General features: G+C 36.0%; 3 protein-coding genes across 3 annotated transcripts; 1 reads left to right on the plus strand and 2 right to left on the minus strand.

Annotated features, from left to right (window-relative positions):
* The first annotated feature begins 9,466 nt into the window (after positions 1-9,466).
* Positions 9,467-10,819, plus strand: LOC145620682 (josephin-like protein). The gene is made up of 2 exons (XM_081675389.1): positions 9,467-9,603; positions 9,780-10,819. The coding sequence occupies exons 1-2, from the start codon at positions 9,517-9,519 to the stop codon at positions 10,254-10,256; spliced, it is 564 nt and encodes a 187-aa protein (XP_081531515.1). The 5' UTR covers positions 9,467-9,516; the 3' UTR covers positions 10,257-10,819.
* Positions 10,820-12,882: 2,063 nt separating this feature from the next.
* LOC145624633 (uncharacterized) lies at positions 12,883-13,507 on the minus strand. The gene has a single exon (XM_081677712.1). It carries the CDS (start codon positions 13,334-13,336, stop codon positions 13,028-13,030), a length of 309 nt encoding a protein of 102 aa, XP_081533838.1. The 5' UTR covers positions 13,337-13,507; the 3' UTR covers positions 12,883-13,027.
* An 891-nt stretch (positions 13,508-14,398) lies between these two features.
* LOC145624634 (eukaryotic translation initiation factor 3 subunit F-like) lies at positions 14,399-18,850 on the minus strand. Its single transcript, XM_081677713.1, has 6 exons — positions 18,525-18,850; positions 16,267-16,346; positions 15,423-15,652; positions 15,172-15,293; positions 14,934-15,047; positions 14,399-14,719 (listed from the first exon to the last, which is right to left on the minus strand). Exons 1-6 carry the CDS (start codon positions 18,741-18,743, stop codon positions 14,630-14,632), a joined length of 855 nt encoding a protein of 284 aa, XP_081533839.1. The 5' UTR covers positions 18,744-18,850; the 3' UTR covers positions 14,399-14,629.
* Between the last annotated feature and the right edge of the window lie 371 nt (positions 18,851-19,221).

Genomic DNA, 19,221 nt, shown 5'->3' on the forward strand with positions numbered 1-19,221 from the left:
GCCTGGATATAAAAATTGCCGAAATGTTTACCATGGTCTCTAATACCCTCCCTGAGTCCAATTGGGTGGGTGGAACCACTCAATTTTCCTTTAAACGACCAATTTACCGGTTTACAACTTTCACTGATTTCTTTAATTCAAGCCTACCACGAACATTTATGACAACAATTAATGATCATTTATGGTTGCAAACGGCATTATATGACCTCGAGATGTATTCCCTAACATCTCAAGGCTTTTCGACGCCATGCCTCGAAACCTCCAAAAATTTTCAAAAAGCGTGGATAATAGCCTTCAATTTTGGAACTTTTTGACTTTTTTTCGCATGGAATAAAAAATTGCCATAATTTTAACCATGATCCCTAATACCCTCCGGAAGTTCAACTGGGTGGGTGGTTCCATCCAATTTGCCTTTAATAACTAATTTACCGGTTTACAACTTGCACCGATTTTATTAAATCAAGCATGCCACGAACATTTATGACAACATATAATGATCATAAATGATACCAAATGGCATTATATGACCCAAGATGTATCCCCTAAAATTTCAAGGCTTTTCGTCCCCAGACCCAAAAACATTCGAAATTACTCAAAAAGCGTGGATAATATCCTTTAATTTTGGTATTTTTTGCCTTTTTTTCGCCCGAATTTAAAAATTGCCGAAATGTTTACCATAGTCCCTAAAAACCTCCCGGAGTCCAATTGGGTGGGTGGAACCATCCAATTTTCCTTTAAACGACCAATTTACCGGTTTACAACTTTCACCGATTTCATTAATTCAAGTCTACCACGAACATTTATGACAACAAATAATGATCATTTATGGTTCCAAACGACATTATATGACCTCGAGATGTATTCCCTAAAATTTCAAGGCTTTTCGACACTGTGCCTTGAAACCTCCAAAATTTCTCAAAAAACGTGGATAATAGCCTTCAATTTTGGAATTTTTTGACTTTTTTTCGCCCGAAATTAAAAATTGCCGAAATTTTTACCATGATCCCTAATATCTTCCGGAAGTCCAATTGGGTGGGTGTATCCATCCAATTTGCCTTTAAACAACCAATTTACCGGTTTACAACTTGCACCGATTTCATTAAATCAAGCCTGCCACTAACATTTATGACAACATATAATGATCATAAATGGTTCCAAATGGAATTATATGACCCCCGAGATGTATTCGCTAAAATTTCAAGGCTTTACGACCCCGGGCCCCAAAACATTCGAAATTACTCAAAAAGCGTGGATACTAGCCTTTAATTTTGGATTTTTTTGCCTTTTTTTCGCTCGGATATAAAAATTGCCGAAATGTTTACCATGGTCCCTAATACTCTCCCGGAGTCCATTTGGGTGGGTGGAACCATCCAATTTGCCTTTAAACGACCAATTTACCGGTTTACAACTTTCACTGATTTCATTAATTCAAGCCTACCATGAACATTTATGACAACAAATAATGATTATATATAATTCCAAACGATATTATATTACCCCGAGATGTATTACCTAGAATTTCAAGATTTTTCGTCACCGGGCCCCGAAAACTTAAAAATTCTCAAAAGGCGTGGATATAGGTTTAATTTTTGAATTTTTTGTCCTTTTTTCGCCCAGAAATAAAAATTGTCTAAATGTTAATAATGGTCTCTAATATCCTCCGGGGGTCCAATTGGGTAGGTAGAACCATCCAATTTGCCTTTTAACGGCGAATTTACCGGTTTACAACTTGCGCCGATTTCATTAACTCAATCGTGCCACTAACATTTATGACAACATATACTGATCATATATGGTTCCAAACTGCATTATATGAACCTGAGATTTATCCCCTAAAATCTAAAGGCGGCTTTTTGACACCAGGCTCTGAAATCCCCCAAATTTCTCAAAAAACGTGGATATTATCTTTCAACTTTGGAATTTTTTTTTTTCTCTAGGAAATTAAAATTGCTGAAATTATTACCATGGTCCCTAATATCCTCCGGGAATCCAATTGGGTGGTTGGAACCATCCTATTTTCCTTTAAAAAGCCAATTTACCGGTTTACAACTTGCACTGATTTAATTAACTAAAGCCTACTACCAACATTTATGACAATATATAATGATCATGTATGGTTCTAAATGACATTATGTGAGCCCAAGATGTATCCCCTAAAATCTCATTGATTTTCGACACCAGGCCCTGAAACCTTCGAAATTTCTCAAAAAGCGTGGATATTAGCCTTCAATTTTGGAAAATTTTGACTTTTTTTCGCCCGGAAATAAATATTGACAAAATTTTTACCATGCTCCCTAATACCCTCCGGGAGTCCAATTGGCTGGGTGGAACCATCCAATATAATTTGCCTTTAATTGACCAATTTACCGGTTTACAACTTGCACCGATTTTATTAATTCAAATCTTCCACAAACATTTATGACAACATATAATGATCATATATTCCAAACGGTATTGTATGACCCAGAGATGTATCCCCTAAAATTTCATTGCTTTTCGACACAGGGCCCTGAAACCTTCGAAATTCCCCAAAAAGCGTGGATATTAGCCTTCAATTTTGGAAAATTTTGATTTTTTTTTTTCGCCCGGAAATAAAAATTGACAAAATGATTCCCATGATCTTTAATACCCTCTTGGAGTCCAATTGGGTGGGTTGGACCATCCAATTCGTCTTTAAACGACAAATTTACCTTGCACCGATTTCATTACGCAAGCCTATCACGAACATTTATGACAACAAATAATGATCATATATGGTTCAAAAAGGAATTATATGACCCCGAGATGCATCCCCTTGAATTCAAAGACTTTTCGATACCGCGCCCCAAAACCTCCAAAATTTCTCAAAAAGCCTTGAATTTTTGAATTTTTTGACTTTTTTCGCACGGAAATAAAAATTGCCTAAATATTTACCATGGTCCCAAACACCCTCCGGGAGTCCCATAGGCTGGGTGGAACCATCCAGTTCGCATTTAAACGACCAATTTACCGGTTTACAATTAGCACCGATTTCATTAATTCAAGTCTATCACGAACATTTATGACGACAAAAAATGATCATACATGGTTACAAACGGCATTATATGACCCCGAGATATATTTCCTAGAATTTCAAGACTTAAAGACACCGGGCCCCGAAACCTCAAAATTTTCTCAAAAAGCGTGTATATTAGCCTTCGAATTTGGAATTTTTTGACTTTTTTTCGCCCGAAAATAAAAATTGACGAAATGTTTACCATGGTCCTTAATACCGTTCGGGAGTCCAATTGGTTGGGTGGAACCATCCAATTCGCCTTTAAACGACCAATTTACCATTTTACAACTTGTATCGATTTCATTAACTCCAACCTATCACGAACAGTTATTAAAACAAATAAAGACCATATATGGTTCCAAATGTCATTATATGACCCTAAGATGTATTTTCTAGAATTTCAAGACCTTTTGACACTAGGCCTCGAAACCTCCTAAATTTCTCAAAAAGCGTGGATATTAGCCTTTAATTATGGAATTTTTTGACTTTTTTTCGCCCGGAAATAAAAATTGTCGAAATGTTTAACATGGTGCATAATATCCTCCAAGAGTCCCATTGGCTGGGTGGAACCATCCAATTCGCCTTTAAACGACCAATTTAACGGTTTACAACTTAGCTTGCACCAATTTCATTAACGCAAGCATATCACGGACATTTATGACAACTAATAATGATCATATATGGTTCCAAAAGGAATTATGACCCCGAGATGCATCCCTTAGAATTCAAAGACTTTTCGACAACGGGCTCCAAAACCTCCAAATTTTCTCAAAAAGTGTGGATATTAGCCTTCAATTTTTTGAATTTTTTGACTTTTTTTCGCACGGAAATAAAAATTGTCGAAATGTTTACTATGACCCCTAATACCCTCTGGGAGTCCCATTGGCTAGGTGGAACCGTCTAATTCGCCTTTAAAAGACCCATTTATCGATTTACAACTTGCACCGATTTCATTAACGCAAGCCTATCACGAACATTTATGACAACAAATAATGATCATATATGGTTACAAAAGGAATTATATGACCTCGAGATGCATCCCCTAGAATTCAAAGACGCTTCGACACCAAGCCCCAAAACCTCCAAAATTTCTCAAAAAGCGTTGATATTAGACTTCAATTTTTGAATTTTTTGATTTTTTTCGCCCGAAAATAAAAATTGCCGAAATATTTACCATGGTCCCTAATTTCCTACGGGAATCCCATTGGCTGGGTGGAACAATCCAATTCGCCTTTAAACGACCAATTTACCGGTTTACAATTAGCACTGATTTCATTAACTCAAGCCTATCACAAACAATTATGACGACAAAAAATGATCATATATGATTCCAAACAGCATTATATGATAGCGAGATGTATCCCCAAGAATTTCAAGACTTTTAGACTCCGGGCCCCGAAACCAAAGAATTTCTCAAAAAGTGTGGATTAGCCTTCAAATTTGGAATTTTTTGACTTTTTTTCGCCCGGAAATAAAAATTGCCGAAATGTTTACCATGATCCATAATACCTTCCGGGAGTCCCATTGGTTGGGTGAACCATCCAATTCGCCTTTAACAACCAATTTACCGGTTTACAACTTGCACCGATTTCATTAACTCTAGCCTCTCACAAACAGTTATAACAACAAATAATGATCATATATGGTTCAAAACGGTATTATATGACCCCGAGATGTATCCCCTAGAATTTCAAGACTTTTTGACACCAGGTCTTGAAACCTCAAAAATTTCTCAAAAAGCGTGGATATTAGCCTTCGAATTTGGAGTTTTTTGAATTTTTTTGCCCGAAAATAAAAATTGACAAACTGTTTATCATGGTCCCTAATACCCTCTGGGAGTCCAATTGGCTGAGTGGAACCATCCAATTCGCCTTTAAACGACCAATTTACCAGTTTACAACTTGCACCGATTTCATTAACGCAAGTCTATCACGAACATTTATGACAACAATTAATGATCACATATGGTTCCAAAAGGATTTATATGACCCCGAGATGCATCCTCTAGAATTCATAGACGTTTCGACATCGGGCCCCATAACCTCCATAAATTCTCAAAAAGCGTTGATATTAGACTTCAATTTTTGAATTTTTTTAAAAAAATTCGCTAAAAAATAAAAATTGCCAAAATATTTACCATGGTCCCTAATAATCCCGGGAGTCCCATTGGTTGGGTGGAACCATCCAATTCGCTTTTAAACGACCAATTTACCGGTTTATAATTAGCACCGATTTCATTAACTCAAGCATATCACAAACATTTATGACGACAAAAAATGATCATAAATGGTTCCAAACGGTATTATATGACACTGAGATGTATCCCCAAGAATTTCAAGACTTTTTGACATCAGACCCCGAAACCTCCACAATTTCTCAAAAAGTGTGGATATTAGCCTTCGAATTTGGAATTTTTTGACTTTTTTTCGCCCGGAAATAAAAATTGCCGAAATATTTACCATGGTCCTTAGTACCCTCCGAGTGTCCCATTGGCTGGGTGGAACCATCCAATTCGCCTTTAAACGACCAATTTATCGGTTTACAACTTGCACCGATTTCATTAACTCAAACCTATCACGAACAGTTATTAAAACAGATACATATCATATATGGTTCCAAACGACATTATATGACCCCGAGATGTATCCCCTAGAATTTAAAGACTTTTTGAAACCGGGTCTCGAAACCTCCAAAATTTCTCAAAAAGCGTTGAGATTAGCCTTCAATTTTTAAATTTATTGACTTTTTTTCGCCCGGAAATATAAATTGCCAAAATGTTTACCATGGTCCCTAATACCCTCCGGGAGTCCCATTGGCTGGGTGGAACCATCCAATTCGCCTTTAAACGGCCAATTTACCGGTTTACAACTTGCACCGATTTCATTAACGCAAGCCTATCACGGACATTTATGATAGCAAATAATGATCATATATGGTTCCTAACGGTATTATATGACCCCGAAATGTATCCCCTAGAATTTCAAGACTTTTCAACACCGGGCCTCAAAACCTCCAAAATTTCTCAAAAAGCGTGGATATTAGCATTATATTTTGGAAATTTTTGACTTTTTTTTCACCCGGAAATAAAAATTACCGAAATTTTTACCATGGTCCTTAATACCCTCCGGGAATCCAATTTGCTGGGTGGAACCATCTAATTCGCCTTTAAACGACCAATTTACCAGTTTACAACGTGCACCGATTTCATTAACTCAAGCCTACCACAAACATTTATGACAACAAATAATGATCATATATGGTTCTACACGGCATTATATTACCTTAAGATGTATCCCATAGAATTTAAAGACTTTTTAACAATGCGGCACCAAACCTCCAAAATTTCTCAAAAAACGTGGATAATGCCTTCAATTTTGGAATTTTTTGACATTTTTTCACCGGATATAAAACTTGCCGAAATTTTTACCATGATCCCTAATATCCTACGGGAGTCCAATTGGGTTGGTGGAACCATCCAATTTGCCTATAAACGACCAATTTACCGGTTTACAACTTGGACAGATTGCATTAACACAAGACTACTACAAATATTTATAACAACGTATAATGATCATATATATGGTTCCAAACGACATTATATGACCCCGAGATGTTTCCCCTAAAATATCGAGACTTTCTACACCGGCCCCGAAACCTCCAAAATTTCTCAAAAAGCGTGAATATTAGCTTTCAATTTTTGAACTTTTTAACTTTTTTTTTCCCGGAAATAAAAATTGCCAAAATGTTTACCATGGTTCCTAATATCCTCCGGGAGTCCAATTGGCTGGGTGGAACCATCCAATTCGCCTTTAAATGAACAATTTACAGGTTTACAACTTGCATCGATTTCATTAACTCAAGCCTATCACGAACATTTATGACCACAAATAATGATCATATATGGTTCCAAACGGTATTATTTGACCCCTATATGCATCCCCTAGAATTCAAAGACTTTTCGACACCGCGCCCCAAATCCTCCAAAATTTCTCAAAAAGCGTGGATATTAGCCTTCAATTTTTGAATTTTTAGACTTTTATTCGCCCGGAAATAAAAATTACCGAAATGTTTGCCATGGTCTCTAATACCCTTCGGGAGTCCCATTGGCTGGGTGGAACCATCCAATTCGCCTTTAAACGACTAATTTACCGGTTTATAACTTGCACCGATTTCATTAACTCAAGCCTATCACGAACATTTATGACGATAAAAAATGATCATATATGGTTCCAAACGGAATTATATGACCCCGAGATGTATCCCCTAGAATTTCAAAACCTTTAGACACCGGGTCCTGAAACCTCAAAAATTTCTCAAAAAGCGTGGATTATTAGCTTTAAATTTTGGAATTTTTTGACTTTTTTTTGTCCGTAAATAAAAATTGCCGAAATTTTTATCATGGTCCCTAATACCCTCCGGGTGTCCCATTGGTTGGGTGGAACCATCCAATTCGCCTTTAAACGACCAATTTACTGGTTTACAAGTTGCACCGATTTCATTATCTCAAGCCTATCACGAACATTTATGGCAACAAATAATGATCATATATGGTTTCAAACGGCATTATATGACCCCGAGATGTATTCTCTAGAATTTCAAGACTTTTCGACACCGAGCCCCGAAACCTCCAAAATTTCTCAACGTGGATGTTAGTCTTCAATGTTGGAATTTTCTGACTTTTTATCACCCGAAAATAAAAATTGCCGAAATGTTTACCATGGTCCCTAATATCCTCCGGGAGTCTCATTGGCTGGGTTGAACCATCCAATTTGTCTTTAAACGATCAATTTACCGGTTTACAACTTGCACCGATTTTAATAACCCAAGTCTATCACGAACATTTATGACAACAAATAATGATCGTATATGGTTCCAAACAGCATTATATGACCCCTATTTGTATTCATTAGAATTTCAAGGCTTTTCGACAGCGGGCCCCGAAACCTCTAAAATTTCTCAAAAAACGTGGATATTAGCCTTCAATTTTGAAATTTTTTGACTTTTTTTCGCCCGTTAAATAAAAATTGTCGAATTGTTTATTAGGGTCCCTAATACCCTTCAGGATTCCAATCGGGTAGGTGGAACCATCCAATATTCCTTTAAACGGCCAATTTACCGGTTTATAAGTTGCACGGATTTTCTTTAAAAAAAAAAATATAGTTGCACGGATTTCATTAACTCAAGCCTACTACAAACATTTGTGACAGCATATTATCATCATATATGGTTCCAAACGACATTATATATATGACCCTGAGATGTATGCCGTAAGATATCGATACTTTTCTACACCGGACCCCGAAACCTCCAAAATTTCTCAAAAAGCGTGGATATTAACCTTCAATTTTGGAATTTTTTTGACTTTTTTTTCTCTCGGAAATAAAAATCGCCGAAATGTTTACCATGATCCTTAATACTCTCCGGGAGTCCAATTGGGTGGGTGGAACCATCCAATTTGCCTTTAAACGGCGTATTTACTTGTTTATAACTTACACCGATTTTAGTTACTCAGGCCTACCACGAACATTTATGACAACAGATAATGATCATATATGGTTCTAAACGGCATTATATGACCCTAAGATGTATTCCCTAGAATTTCAAGATTTTTCGACACCGGGCCACAAACCTCCAAAATTTCTCAAAATATCGTGGATAATGCCTTCAATTTTGAAATTTTTTGATTTTTTTTTCGCCCGAAAATAAAAACTTGCCGAAATATGGTCCCTAATATCCTCCGGTAGTCCAATTGGGTTGGTGGAACCATCCAATTTGTCTTTAAACGGCCAATCTACCGGTTTACAACTTGCACGGATTTCATTAACTCAAAGTTACTACAAACATTTATGACAACGTATAATGATCATATATGGTTCTAAACGGCATTATATGACCCTGAGATGTATCCCCTAAAATATCGTGAATTTTCTACACTGGCCTCGAAACCTGTAAAATTTCTTAAAAAACGTGGATATTAGTCTTCAATTTTGGATTTTTTTGTTTTTTTTTTCGCTCGGAAATAAAAATTGCCGAAATGTTTACCATGGTCCCTAATACCTTCCGGGAGTTCAATTGGGTGGGTGGAACCATACAATTTGTCTTTAAACGACCAATTTACCGGTTTATAACTTGCTCCGATTTCATTAATTCAAGCCTACCACGAACATTTATGACAACAAATATGATCATATATGGTTTCAAACGGGATTATATGACACCGAGATGTATCTCCTAGAATTTCAAGACTTTTTGACAAATTAGAGCGACACAGGGCCCCGAAGAATCCAAAATTTTTCAAAAAACGTGGATATTATCGTTTAATTTTTGAATTTTTTGAATTTTTTTTGCCTGAAAATAAAAATTTGTCGAAATGTTTTCCATAGTCACTATTAGATATAATAACCCGGGCCATTGCCCAGGCCATACACGCCTTCTCTTCAAATCTGATCATTTCTATGGAAAATTAAACTGCTGGGTTCGTTATGGAAGAGCAAATCAAGTCGGGAATTTATCATGAACGTCAAAGATTGCAGTTTTGCCTCCTTCATGCCCTCAACAATCTCTTTCAGGTAAACCCCACTTTTCCCCTTCTTTAGTTTTACACAGTAGTTTTATTCCAAACAAAGAAATTAATTTTGCTCGAAAAAAAATTGTAATCTTTGATGTTTCAATATTGGTAAATTAATTTCTCTTCAATTTTTTTTTATTTTTTTTGGTAAACTAATTTAGAATTTAACTAATTTAGGAGAAAGTTGCATTTAGCCGAACAGATTTGGATGGAATTGCTGAAGAACTCAATTTGGGTGATCCCACCCCAGTAAATTGGAACCCTATTTCTGTTGTTTTTAAGCCTCACCATAATCTGTTTACTGGGAACTATGATGTTAATGTTTTGATTGCTGCCATTGAAAGAAAAGGTAAGAATATAGTGTGGCATGATCGGAGAAATGGGGCTAGTTCAATTTCTGTTCTTGATGGGTCTGAAGATGATGGGTTAATGGGGATTGTGCTGAATATTCCTGTGAAAAGGTATGGTGGCCTTTGGAAGAATAGACATTGGGTTAGTTTGAGAAAGATTAATGGGGTTTGGTATAATTTGGATAGTGATCTTAAGGCTCCTATCGCATTTGAGGACGTCGATGAAGTTAGGGTGTTCTTGGATAGTGTTATTCTTGCTGGTGGTGAAATTCTACTTGTTATGAATGGTAAACAACAGGATTGAATGTGTGGCGATTGTTTTGTTCGAATCTATGATGTCGAATTCATGGTCAATTGATGAAGTCAGCTTTGAGATCTTTGGAATTTTTGGAACGAAGGCTGATGCTTAGGCTATTATGTGATACATGAGCTCTGTTGTTTCAAGGGGATTAAGGAAGGAGGTAAAGAATGGATGATGCTCATATGTTATGATTTTTTTTTATAGTTGGTGAATGAAATGTCTGATGAAAAGATTCATGGTTCTGAGCTCTGTCAAAGTAGGTGATAGTCTGGAAGGCGGGATGCTGAAGATTATCATGATCGTCATACTTCTAGCTTCTATTATGAGAGATTTTCTCTGCAGTGGTACAGCTCTATTTGTGCCGTGCTGGTTAGTGCTTTGTTCTCTGTTCTTCACTGTCCATTGATGTACTACGTTGCTGCATAAAGAACACAAATGCAAGTTATTGTATAGTTTTACATGAGTATATAGTTTATGGGTACATGTGTTTTCTTACAGGAATTCTTTTAGCATATTTTGTTCAAGTGTGAATGGTGAAAAGTATAAGATTTCATGATTGTGCAAAATAGCTTCTGCTCTGAGTTCATTTATAGCTTAAGTCTATATACTTTATGTTTGCCTGCTGAATTATGCCAGCAATCTGTGCCTCTTGGTTGTGTGAAAATTATTTTTGAGGTTTTGTTCATTCATTTTCCTCATAGCATAATATAAAGAGGAATTATCATTATATCACCGTGATTTAAAGAGTGGGCTGCTTTTGTTTCTTTTATATAACTTTACAAATTAAAGGATTTCTAGACAGCCTAAACACAACACAGGTTCAACCTTGTGTTCCTGTAACGTTGAGTGGAAGGTTGTTCTATACACGGTTTTTTCTTTTTACAATGAGAAAATACATTCTCAAGGAAATCTGCGTTATTGCATCTCGTTTTTATAAGTCTTGCATGATATATGTGTTCGGTGAGAACGTAGGTTACTTTTACGAGTGACTTGTATGTGGATGGGTGACTATAGTGAGATATAGAGGACTGTCAAAGGAACTTGAGTGGCTTGGACTTGTCATATTGCTCCCTTCTCCTTTACTTAAACTAGGAGAAAAAGGTGATTTGTTGCAAACTTTAGTTATTCATTTTAGGAAACATATCTGTTTGAAGATATTTTTTTCCATTAATGCTTACATTTTGGTGATTTTTTGCTCCTTTGATTAGCTGCCAGGTAATATCAATAATGTATCAATAAACTTTTATACTTTGAATTATAAATATTTCCTTAAAAATTTCAGAGAGCTTTATTGACTTTACCCATCCACCTATGCCAATTCATTTGTAAACTCTCCCTGCCTAAAACTTCATCCTCTGTCTCTTTTTCTCTCTAAGAACTGTTGCTCTGTTCAGATGTCAAGAGGTGATACTCAAACACAAACTTTTACTAGACAAGTAGGCAATGATCTTATAATTAAGAGGCAGAACTCAAGTAAGAGTCTTTCTGGTCATGGGGCATCCTTTTCGAAGAATATCAAGTATGCATTTTCACCTTTGCAGTTCTTGAAGTGTTTTGGTACAGGCATCAGAAATACCTTACGAATTGTAACCGATAAAAAAACCTGTTCGTCTAAGAAACCAACTCTAGGGTGCACAAAATCAATAGATGTGATAGAAGCTCATTCAAGAGAAGCTATTGATGATTGCATCGATTATATTAAGTCATGTTCTCCATCTCCCCCATCAAAAAATATTGATCGGAGTTGTAGTATCTAGTTATAAAAACATGATGCTGATTGCTGGTTGCAGTTGAGAAGAAATGGTGCCAAAATTATGCAGATATCCAAAATTCTGGAAATGGTTTCATCAGTAAGCTGTTCAGCCCTCCCTCCCCCCTTTTCTCTCCCCGACTTTTCACAGAGCCATCGTTCTGCCTTTCCTCATCCCCCACACCGTCTTATTTCTATTGTTATCCAAAATTATGCAGATATCCAAAATTATTGTTATGTTTGGGACTTTTGAAATTTTATTGATCACTTATCTGAGCTCTCTCCCAAATTATGCACACCAGGTTTCAGATTTCTCTGTGAACCAATTATTATTATTTTTTTATTTTTTTTTTTTCGCAAAATTCATTGATTACAATCAGTTAGGTATTTCATACAAAATCATGGCTAATCAATTGTGTATCTTGCTGTAAAACTGTGATGTGTCTCTCAGTCCCTTACAAAGGCAGTCTGATTCACGAAATCATCCTTTATTAACAGTTACAAATTCCCCATTAGAAAAGATTAATGGTTATTGATCTTTGTATGTAGTTTGAAATTATCCATGATGCCACTCTATGTAAAAAAAAGTTGCGCAAACTAAAACAACTCCATGAGGAACTCCTTCCCACTTCCCTAGTTCCCTGGGATGGGTGATTTATATCACCATTGTTCATAGATTATAGAAAACCAAAGCACGCCACCGAGATTGGACAAGCTATCCAATGCCTCGGAAAGTGACCCTTCGGGGCTAGATCACCTTGGAAGCTTAGCAGTATGAACTTAGACCATCTTTTACAAGAATGAGCATGACAAATGCAAATAATGAAGAGTAATGTGATAAAGAAACAATAGAGGACAGATATATATACGTTTCGAGTATATTCTAAAGCATATCCAAGGGTATTAAATGAAGATTGAATGATAACAATGGGATTAAAACATTAACAGAACTCAAATCATCCAATAATGTACTAAATAAAACACTGCAGGAAACTGAAAAGTGAAGAGTGTGATGTATGATCAACTAGTCTTTCTTGGCAAATAGACCACCAAAGACACCTCCATTACCATCAGTCTTCTTCTTGCTCTGCACTGATACCGTGCCCTTCATTGAAACCGTGCCCTTCCTTCCATTAGTGGTGCCACCCGATTTCTCCTCAACCTTTTGAAGAATTGGGTCAGTCTCATAGAATTGATCTTCCTTTGTTACTTTGCCTAGAAGCCAGTCCACAAAGCTCTTTTCTTCCTTGGTTTCTACCGCGCCTTTGGCTGCTGACACTCTGACTACTCTCGCGCTGGCGGCTGCTCCGAATATGGAGGGCAATGATGCCATTATCTTCTTCTTGGGTTGTAAATGGGTTAAGTGATGGAGGTTTAAGGGAAGAAATGCTCTTAGACCAACAGTTATATTGTGGCAAAGGCTTAGGATAATATATGCAACTTGAAGGGTCTGAAATTTTCAGGCCTTTGATTTTTTCTTTAATTTGGAATTTGTTATAGGAGTGTTTCCACCACGGGTTTTCCACAAGGGTCTTATAGATCTTATCTTTAATTTATTTATTTATTTTTTTTTCCTGAATTTTATTTGTGAAATTTCACAAGAGAATTATGATAAATCATCTTCCTTCAGTATGGTCGTGTGTTTGACACGTGGCTGCTTTTGGCCCATCCTCTTATCAGTATTACAATTTTCTGCTCAATAGTTTTAATCACCTCAATTTGTTGTGTGCCATAATCTTCGGATTGAAAATATTTACCTTTCCTTATAATGACTTACATACCATTTAACCTTTAATGACTTACATACTATTTGAAGCTCAGTACGCAGTATAAAATGAGGTAATAGTAACCAGTATGTTCATAGTTTTGCATGTAATGCAACTATGCAAGCGCAAGGACCAATAGTCCTTAAGAGGAGTACCACATTGTAATCCTCAACCTCGATTGCAATACTCACAAGTCGCAACCATCTAATATACTTGTATACACTCACAGCCTCCACGGCATACCTTCACATATTCAAAGTATCACTGAAAACAATTTTGCCATAATTATACAGTTCGCCAAAGTTACATCACTATACAAGTTAAGGAAGAACTGAAACAGAGATCTAAGAAGTTTTCATAATCCAACCAATTATGAATAAACGATTATCATGTTAAAACAGCATTTGTCGTTCTGATAAAGAAGCCACAGATCACCCTTTTTTTAGCAGTAATGTGCACAATGGCACACAAAATTGCCATTGTGCATTGCTTCTGAGGCTTCTATTACATTACTATACATCCTCAAGTTGTCTGACAGCATCATTTAACCAGTATTTTTCGAGTTAGCAGCTAAGCAAAGCCAATTAAGGTCATACTCAAATAGCTAAAAACAATTACGAAGGCTAATATAAACCTAAACTGCAGTCAAATAACAACACTGAAAGAATCAAAAGCATTGTATAAGCTTGAGAATACATTATCCAGTGATCAAAATTTTCGAGCTACAGATATATCACCAACAACAAAGTTATTAAAGGCTATTCTCAGGAGTACCGGAAGATTATAAATCAATACACACTCTTCTCTAAAATCCAGGGCACAGAATCAAGGCTGGATGCGTAAAACTGCTTGAAGTAGACTTACAAAATCTGAGCAGCGGTGTTCAACTTCTCTGCTAAACTCAGCTGTGTCCTAGTGATGCTAGATAAATATACTAATAAAAGTTGGTCCTGTTCACACAAAAATGACATGTAGTCAGAGAAGATAATCACCTACATAAGATTGAAAAAAAAAAAAAAGGATTTGACAAAAAAGACATAAAAGAGGTCAATCCCTCAAATCTCTCCAGTCAAGCTCGTTCTATGCCTATCAGCTTTTGACATCAACTAGATAAAAAGAAGAAACTATTTTTTGAAGTGTTGAATTGAGAAAGAATTGATATACCTGTAGGCTGTCGTTCACAAGCTTATCAAACGCGGAAGTTGATAACTTCGGGAGGGAAGATACTGCCTCTGCAAGGAACCGCCCAATTTTGTTGTCAGGGGCAACACGACTCTCCTGGAGATACATTATAAACACATAGCTCATTAAAGAAAAGAAAAAAAAAAAGGAAAAAGAGGGCGGGGGGGGGGGGGGGTGAATAATAGTCAAAAGAAGAGTGCTGCATCAATTGAGTTCTCACCACAACATCATCCACATATTTATAAGTTTCATCAATTAAAGCCAGCAACCTCTCCAGAGTACTTTCCATGCCTTCCAAATCACTTGGAATTTTGTCCGCCACAGTTGATTTCAAAAGTTCATCTGCCATCAGCAATAAAGCCAATCAATTTCCAATAAACCAGAATATATAACAAGTAAATACAAATTAGCATTGTTAATTAGGTGGTTTAATTATTTTGACAAAAAAATATATCAAGTGCTTGTGCCTACATCCAACCCTCTCAGCTTCTGACATCCGAAGCTCTGCAGGAATTTCCTGAAATTGAGCAGCGAGCGGCTGGTCTCCAAGAGACAAACTAACAGAAACAAAGGCTTTTATTGTTGCCTCTCCATTTCTGAATGTAGTATCCACAGTTAAATGGACTGGATTTGCAACCTCTCTAGAGTAAAATTCATGAATCAAAGCAGAACCTCCAGTAACACCAAACCCGGTTGAATACCTGTGGCACAAAAAATGGGCAGATTAAACAACAATGACGCCAAGATAGTAAAGCATGCATTAGCTACAGCTCTAGATGTAGATGTAATCATCACAACCTAGACAGTAAATACCACTAATTTTTTGCCAAAACATATCAAGGTTTTTAGAACTCAAAATTACATACAATTCAAAGATTCCCAAAACATGATTAGAGTGAAAAAAGCACCACTGCAACAGTATTAAAAATATGGAAGAAAGTAAACCAATGCTTGCAAGCAAAACTAAAATGGGCCAATTTGTCAAAACTAAAAGGTACAGACAGTCTAACTGCAATAGCTGAAAACTGCAAACAGGAAATCCTGTTAGACACTGCATAGTGCCTGACACTATATACTTACAAGTATATCTAGCCACTAACAGTTCAAACAATTCCTTAATTAGATTGAGTCAGGGTAAAATTTGAGGCAGTAGCGGCAATTTTAATCAGCAAGCTATCTCAAGCGAAAAATAAAATGTCAATTGGGCATTTGATAGCAGATGGCAATTCTCATAGGTAACTGTCGCTCTAGAAGTATGATATGACAAATTAAGCTACTAAAAGGTTCAAAGATAATATAAGCTACGAAGACTTACCATCCAACAATGACTTCCTTTGGGTTCACTTTTTGATGGGATGTCAACATATTGTGGTGGTACTCAATGTCTAATGCCACCTGCAAGGGAATAAAAAGTTGGTTAATTTCTACAGGTTGCTAATATAAGACAAAAATGAACACTAAAATATAAAATAAGAAAAAAATGAAGACTAAAATATAGTTAACAGTGGTAAGACAACACACATTAAAAAAAAATTAATTATGCAGAACAGTGAAGAACAAAAGTTGTTCACCAGATTTCAAAAAACCATAGCACATCAGAGACCAAATGTACCCTGGTGATGAAATTGCTGATTACTATGCAATATGGTCACATCAAATTAATTCCTTTTTTTTTAAGTTCAAAATCTACCATAAGATTGATAGCAGACACCTATGTCTGAACTCTCCACTATGACATCAAATATAGCGATATCAAATTTCAAACACCAGATAGTCAGATACTATTATAAATGAATCAATACCATAGGTAGGACATTCAACAGTATACCATATGATCCAATAAGTACAACCACCTAAAAAAATCTTCAGACAATACCATGATCCAATAAGTACTACAATAGCCAAAAAGTAGTGACATGGATTATAATTACATCAAACAACAAAAGAGTAAATACATATGAGTTCTTCACCAGAAAATCAAACCAAAGATGCATGTAGAGTCCAAATGTACTCCGAGTAATAAAAATGTATATTACTGGACAACGAAGGACGCATAAATAACTTTCCCAGGACATTCAACGGTCTACCATAGGATTGACAGTAGACCTCTGACAATGCCTGGAATCAGGGTGATGTTAAAAGAAAACCAGTGCATGTCTAAACAACTGTCCCAATAAACTCATAAGCTTAACAGATAAGCCATACTTAAGCACATAATAAACAAGTCAATCATATCCACATTGGTATAAAGCATTGCTAGATGTCAGATTTCAAAAATCCAATTCCACATTAGAAAAAAAATAAAGATACACAACCAAGATCCACTTCATACAATTCAACACTCAACGTGACAAGGTTCAACAAAAATGGTTGCTTATGATTTCTTTGCTGTACGTAAAACAACATCGATTTAGTGTGGTGTGAATTAAACATAAACCAGAGCACAGATTAAAACAAAATGAAGACATGCAAAAACAATATAAGTCTTTCTTAGCATTCTTTATTTATGCTAATATATAGCAATAAGTGCATAAAGCAACTCCTTTTTCTCAATAAACCATAAGAAGTCTCGAGACAATCATAATATATTCAAGTGCTCAGCTTCTTCAGGAATTGACATCATAAAACTCAGAAGAAAACCATTTTTCTTGAGACATATATACATCGACTTTAAACTGAAAAGAAGTTCTCAGTGTGCAAAGATAGGAGCACGCATACAATGATACAAGAGTATCAAAAATCTGCCATTCTAGCTTTCCTGTGGCTCCTATTCTCTTTAACAAAACATCAGTAATTCCCTGAACAAAGGACTTAGAGTTGTGATTTTTCGCATTCATTGACGACCTCTTATCTATTTAAAAAGGGGGGATTTAGAATTTACTAGCTATCATCACAATCAACACTAAAATTGCTAATCTTCCTTTAGGGTGATGTTATCAAAGTCAATCTACAGTTGGAAATTTAAAAGAATTCACAAGAAATAAGAACTCCTCAACAACGACATTAACATATCCGAAACTCCACCAATAACATATCCGAAACTCCACCAATAACATATCCGAAACTCCACCAATCAGTCCACCATAACCCACACAATCATGTCTACTGTCAGCACTTATACTCACCAAAAATCTGATCGGTTCGTTCCGTCTAAAATTCAAATTCCAGTTCAAATTCACTAGCCTTTGAAAAGACAGTTCAAATTCACAAAAATAACTCCACTAGTCCACTAATTTAAGTAATAGAGGCAGTCAGCCAAATATAGTTAACAACTTATAGCAAAATCATACCATATCCTTAATTACGAAAGGTTGAGACAATTAAACTCACTTAACACATACTCCGGAACTTAACAACTTATTGATAACATCTAATCCTATTTAATTTTAGAGAAACAATTTCTTCGAAAAACCTAAACAACGCAAATTAAACAAATTGCATCCAATTTGTTGAAATTAAAATTATTTACAATTCTAGATTCAACAAACTAATCCAAACTTTCAACAAATAGTGCGAATTTCACAATCTAAAACAAACTAAATACCAAAATTTGGCAATCTAAAAAGGAAATACCTGATCGGAATATTCATTGTGAGGAACAGCGTAAGAGTTACGAACATCAACAGTGCCGTCGGGTAAAAGAGATCCGAGAAGAGTTCCGATGACCCGTTCAGCTTGGTCGGGTCGTCGGACATAGCAATCACAGATGTTGAAGATCACCAAAGGATGAACCTTAACATTCAAAGACGTTGAACCTCCGAATTGGAGCACCGTTTTCTCGCCCGGCGCCATTGTTGAAGATGAACGAATTAGGGTTTGGTTTTTGAGAGGAGAGAGAATTTGCGCCGGAAAGAGAGAGAAAGAGGTGTTGCGTTTTGTGGGAAATAATAATAATAATAATAAATAAATTGATGAGGGTGTAAGTGTAATTTAGTTGATTACTGGATTGTTTTTATTCTAGTATGATTTATTGGGCTTTGAGTTTTGCTATTTGTCTCAAGGCCCAAGTAACACTTTTATCAAACTAACAATTTGTATTATTCTACTTGAGTACTTGTACAAGAAAACTTATCAAACTCATTTTTTTGAAGAACAATTTGTGAAAATGTTCAATTTAATACATTAAACAAATACGGTGTAAAAAATAAGCAAACAAATAATAAATTACATAAAATAAATGTTCAAAGCTCGTTGAGTTGACCTGAACCCAAACTTTGGGCAAGGGTTGTACATTTTTGAAATATTGGTATTTTATCGAAAATAAAACTCT

Source organism: Chenopodium album, chromosome 3 (genome assembly GCF_948465745.1).
Source record: "Chenopodium album chromosome 3, dcCheAlbu1.1, whole genome shotgun sequence".
Classification (NCBI taxonomy): Eukaryota; Viridiplantae; Streptophyta; class Magnoliopsida; order Caryophyllales; family Amaranthaceae; genus Chenopodium; species Chenopodium album.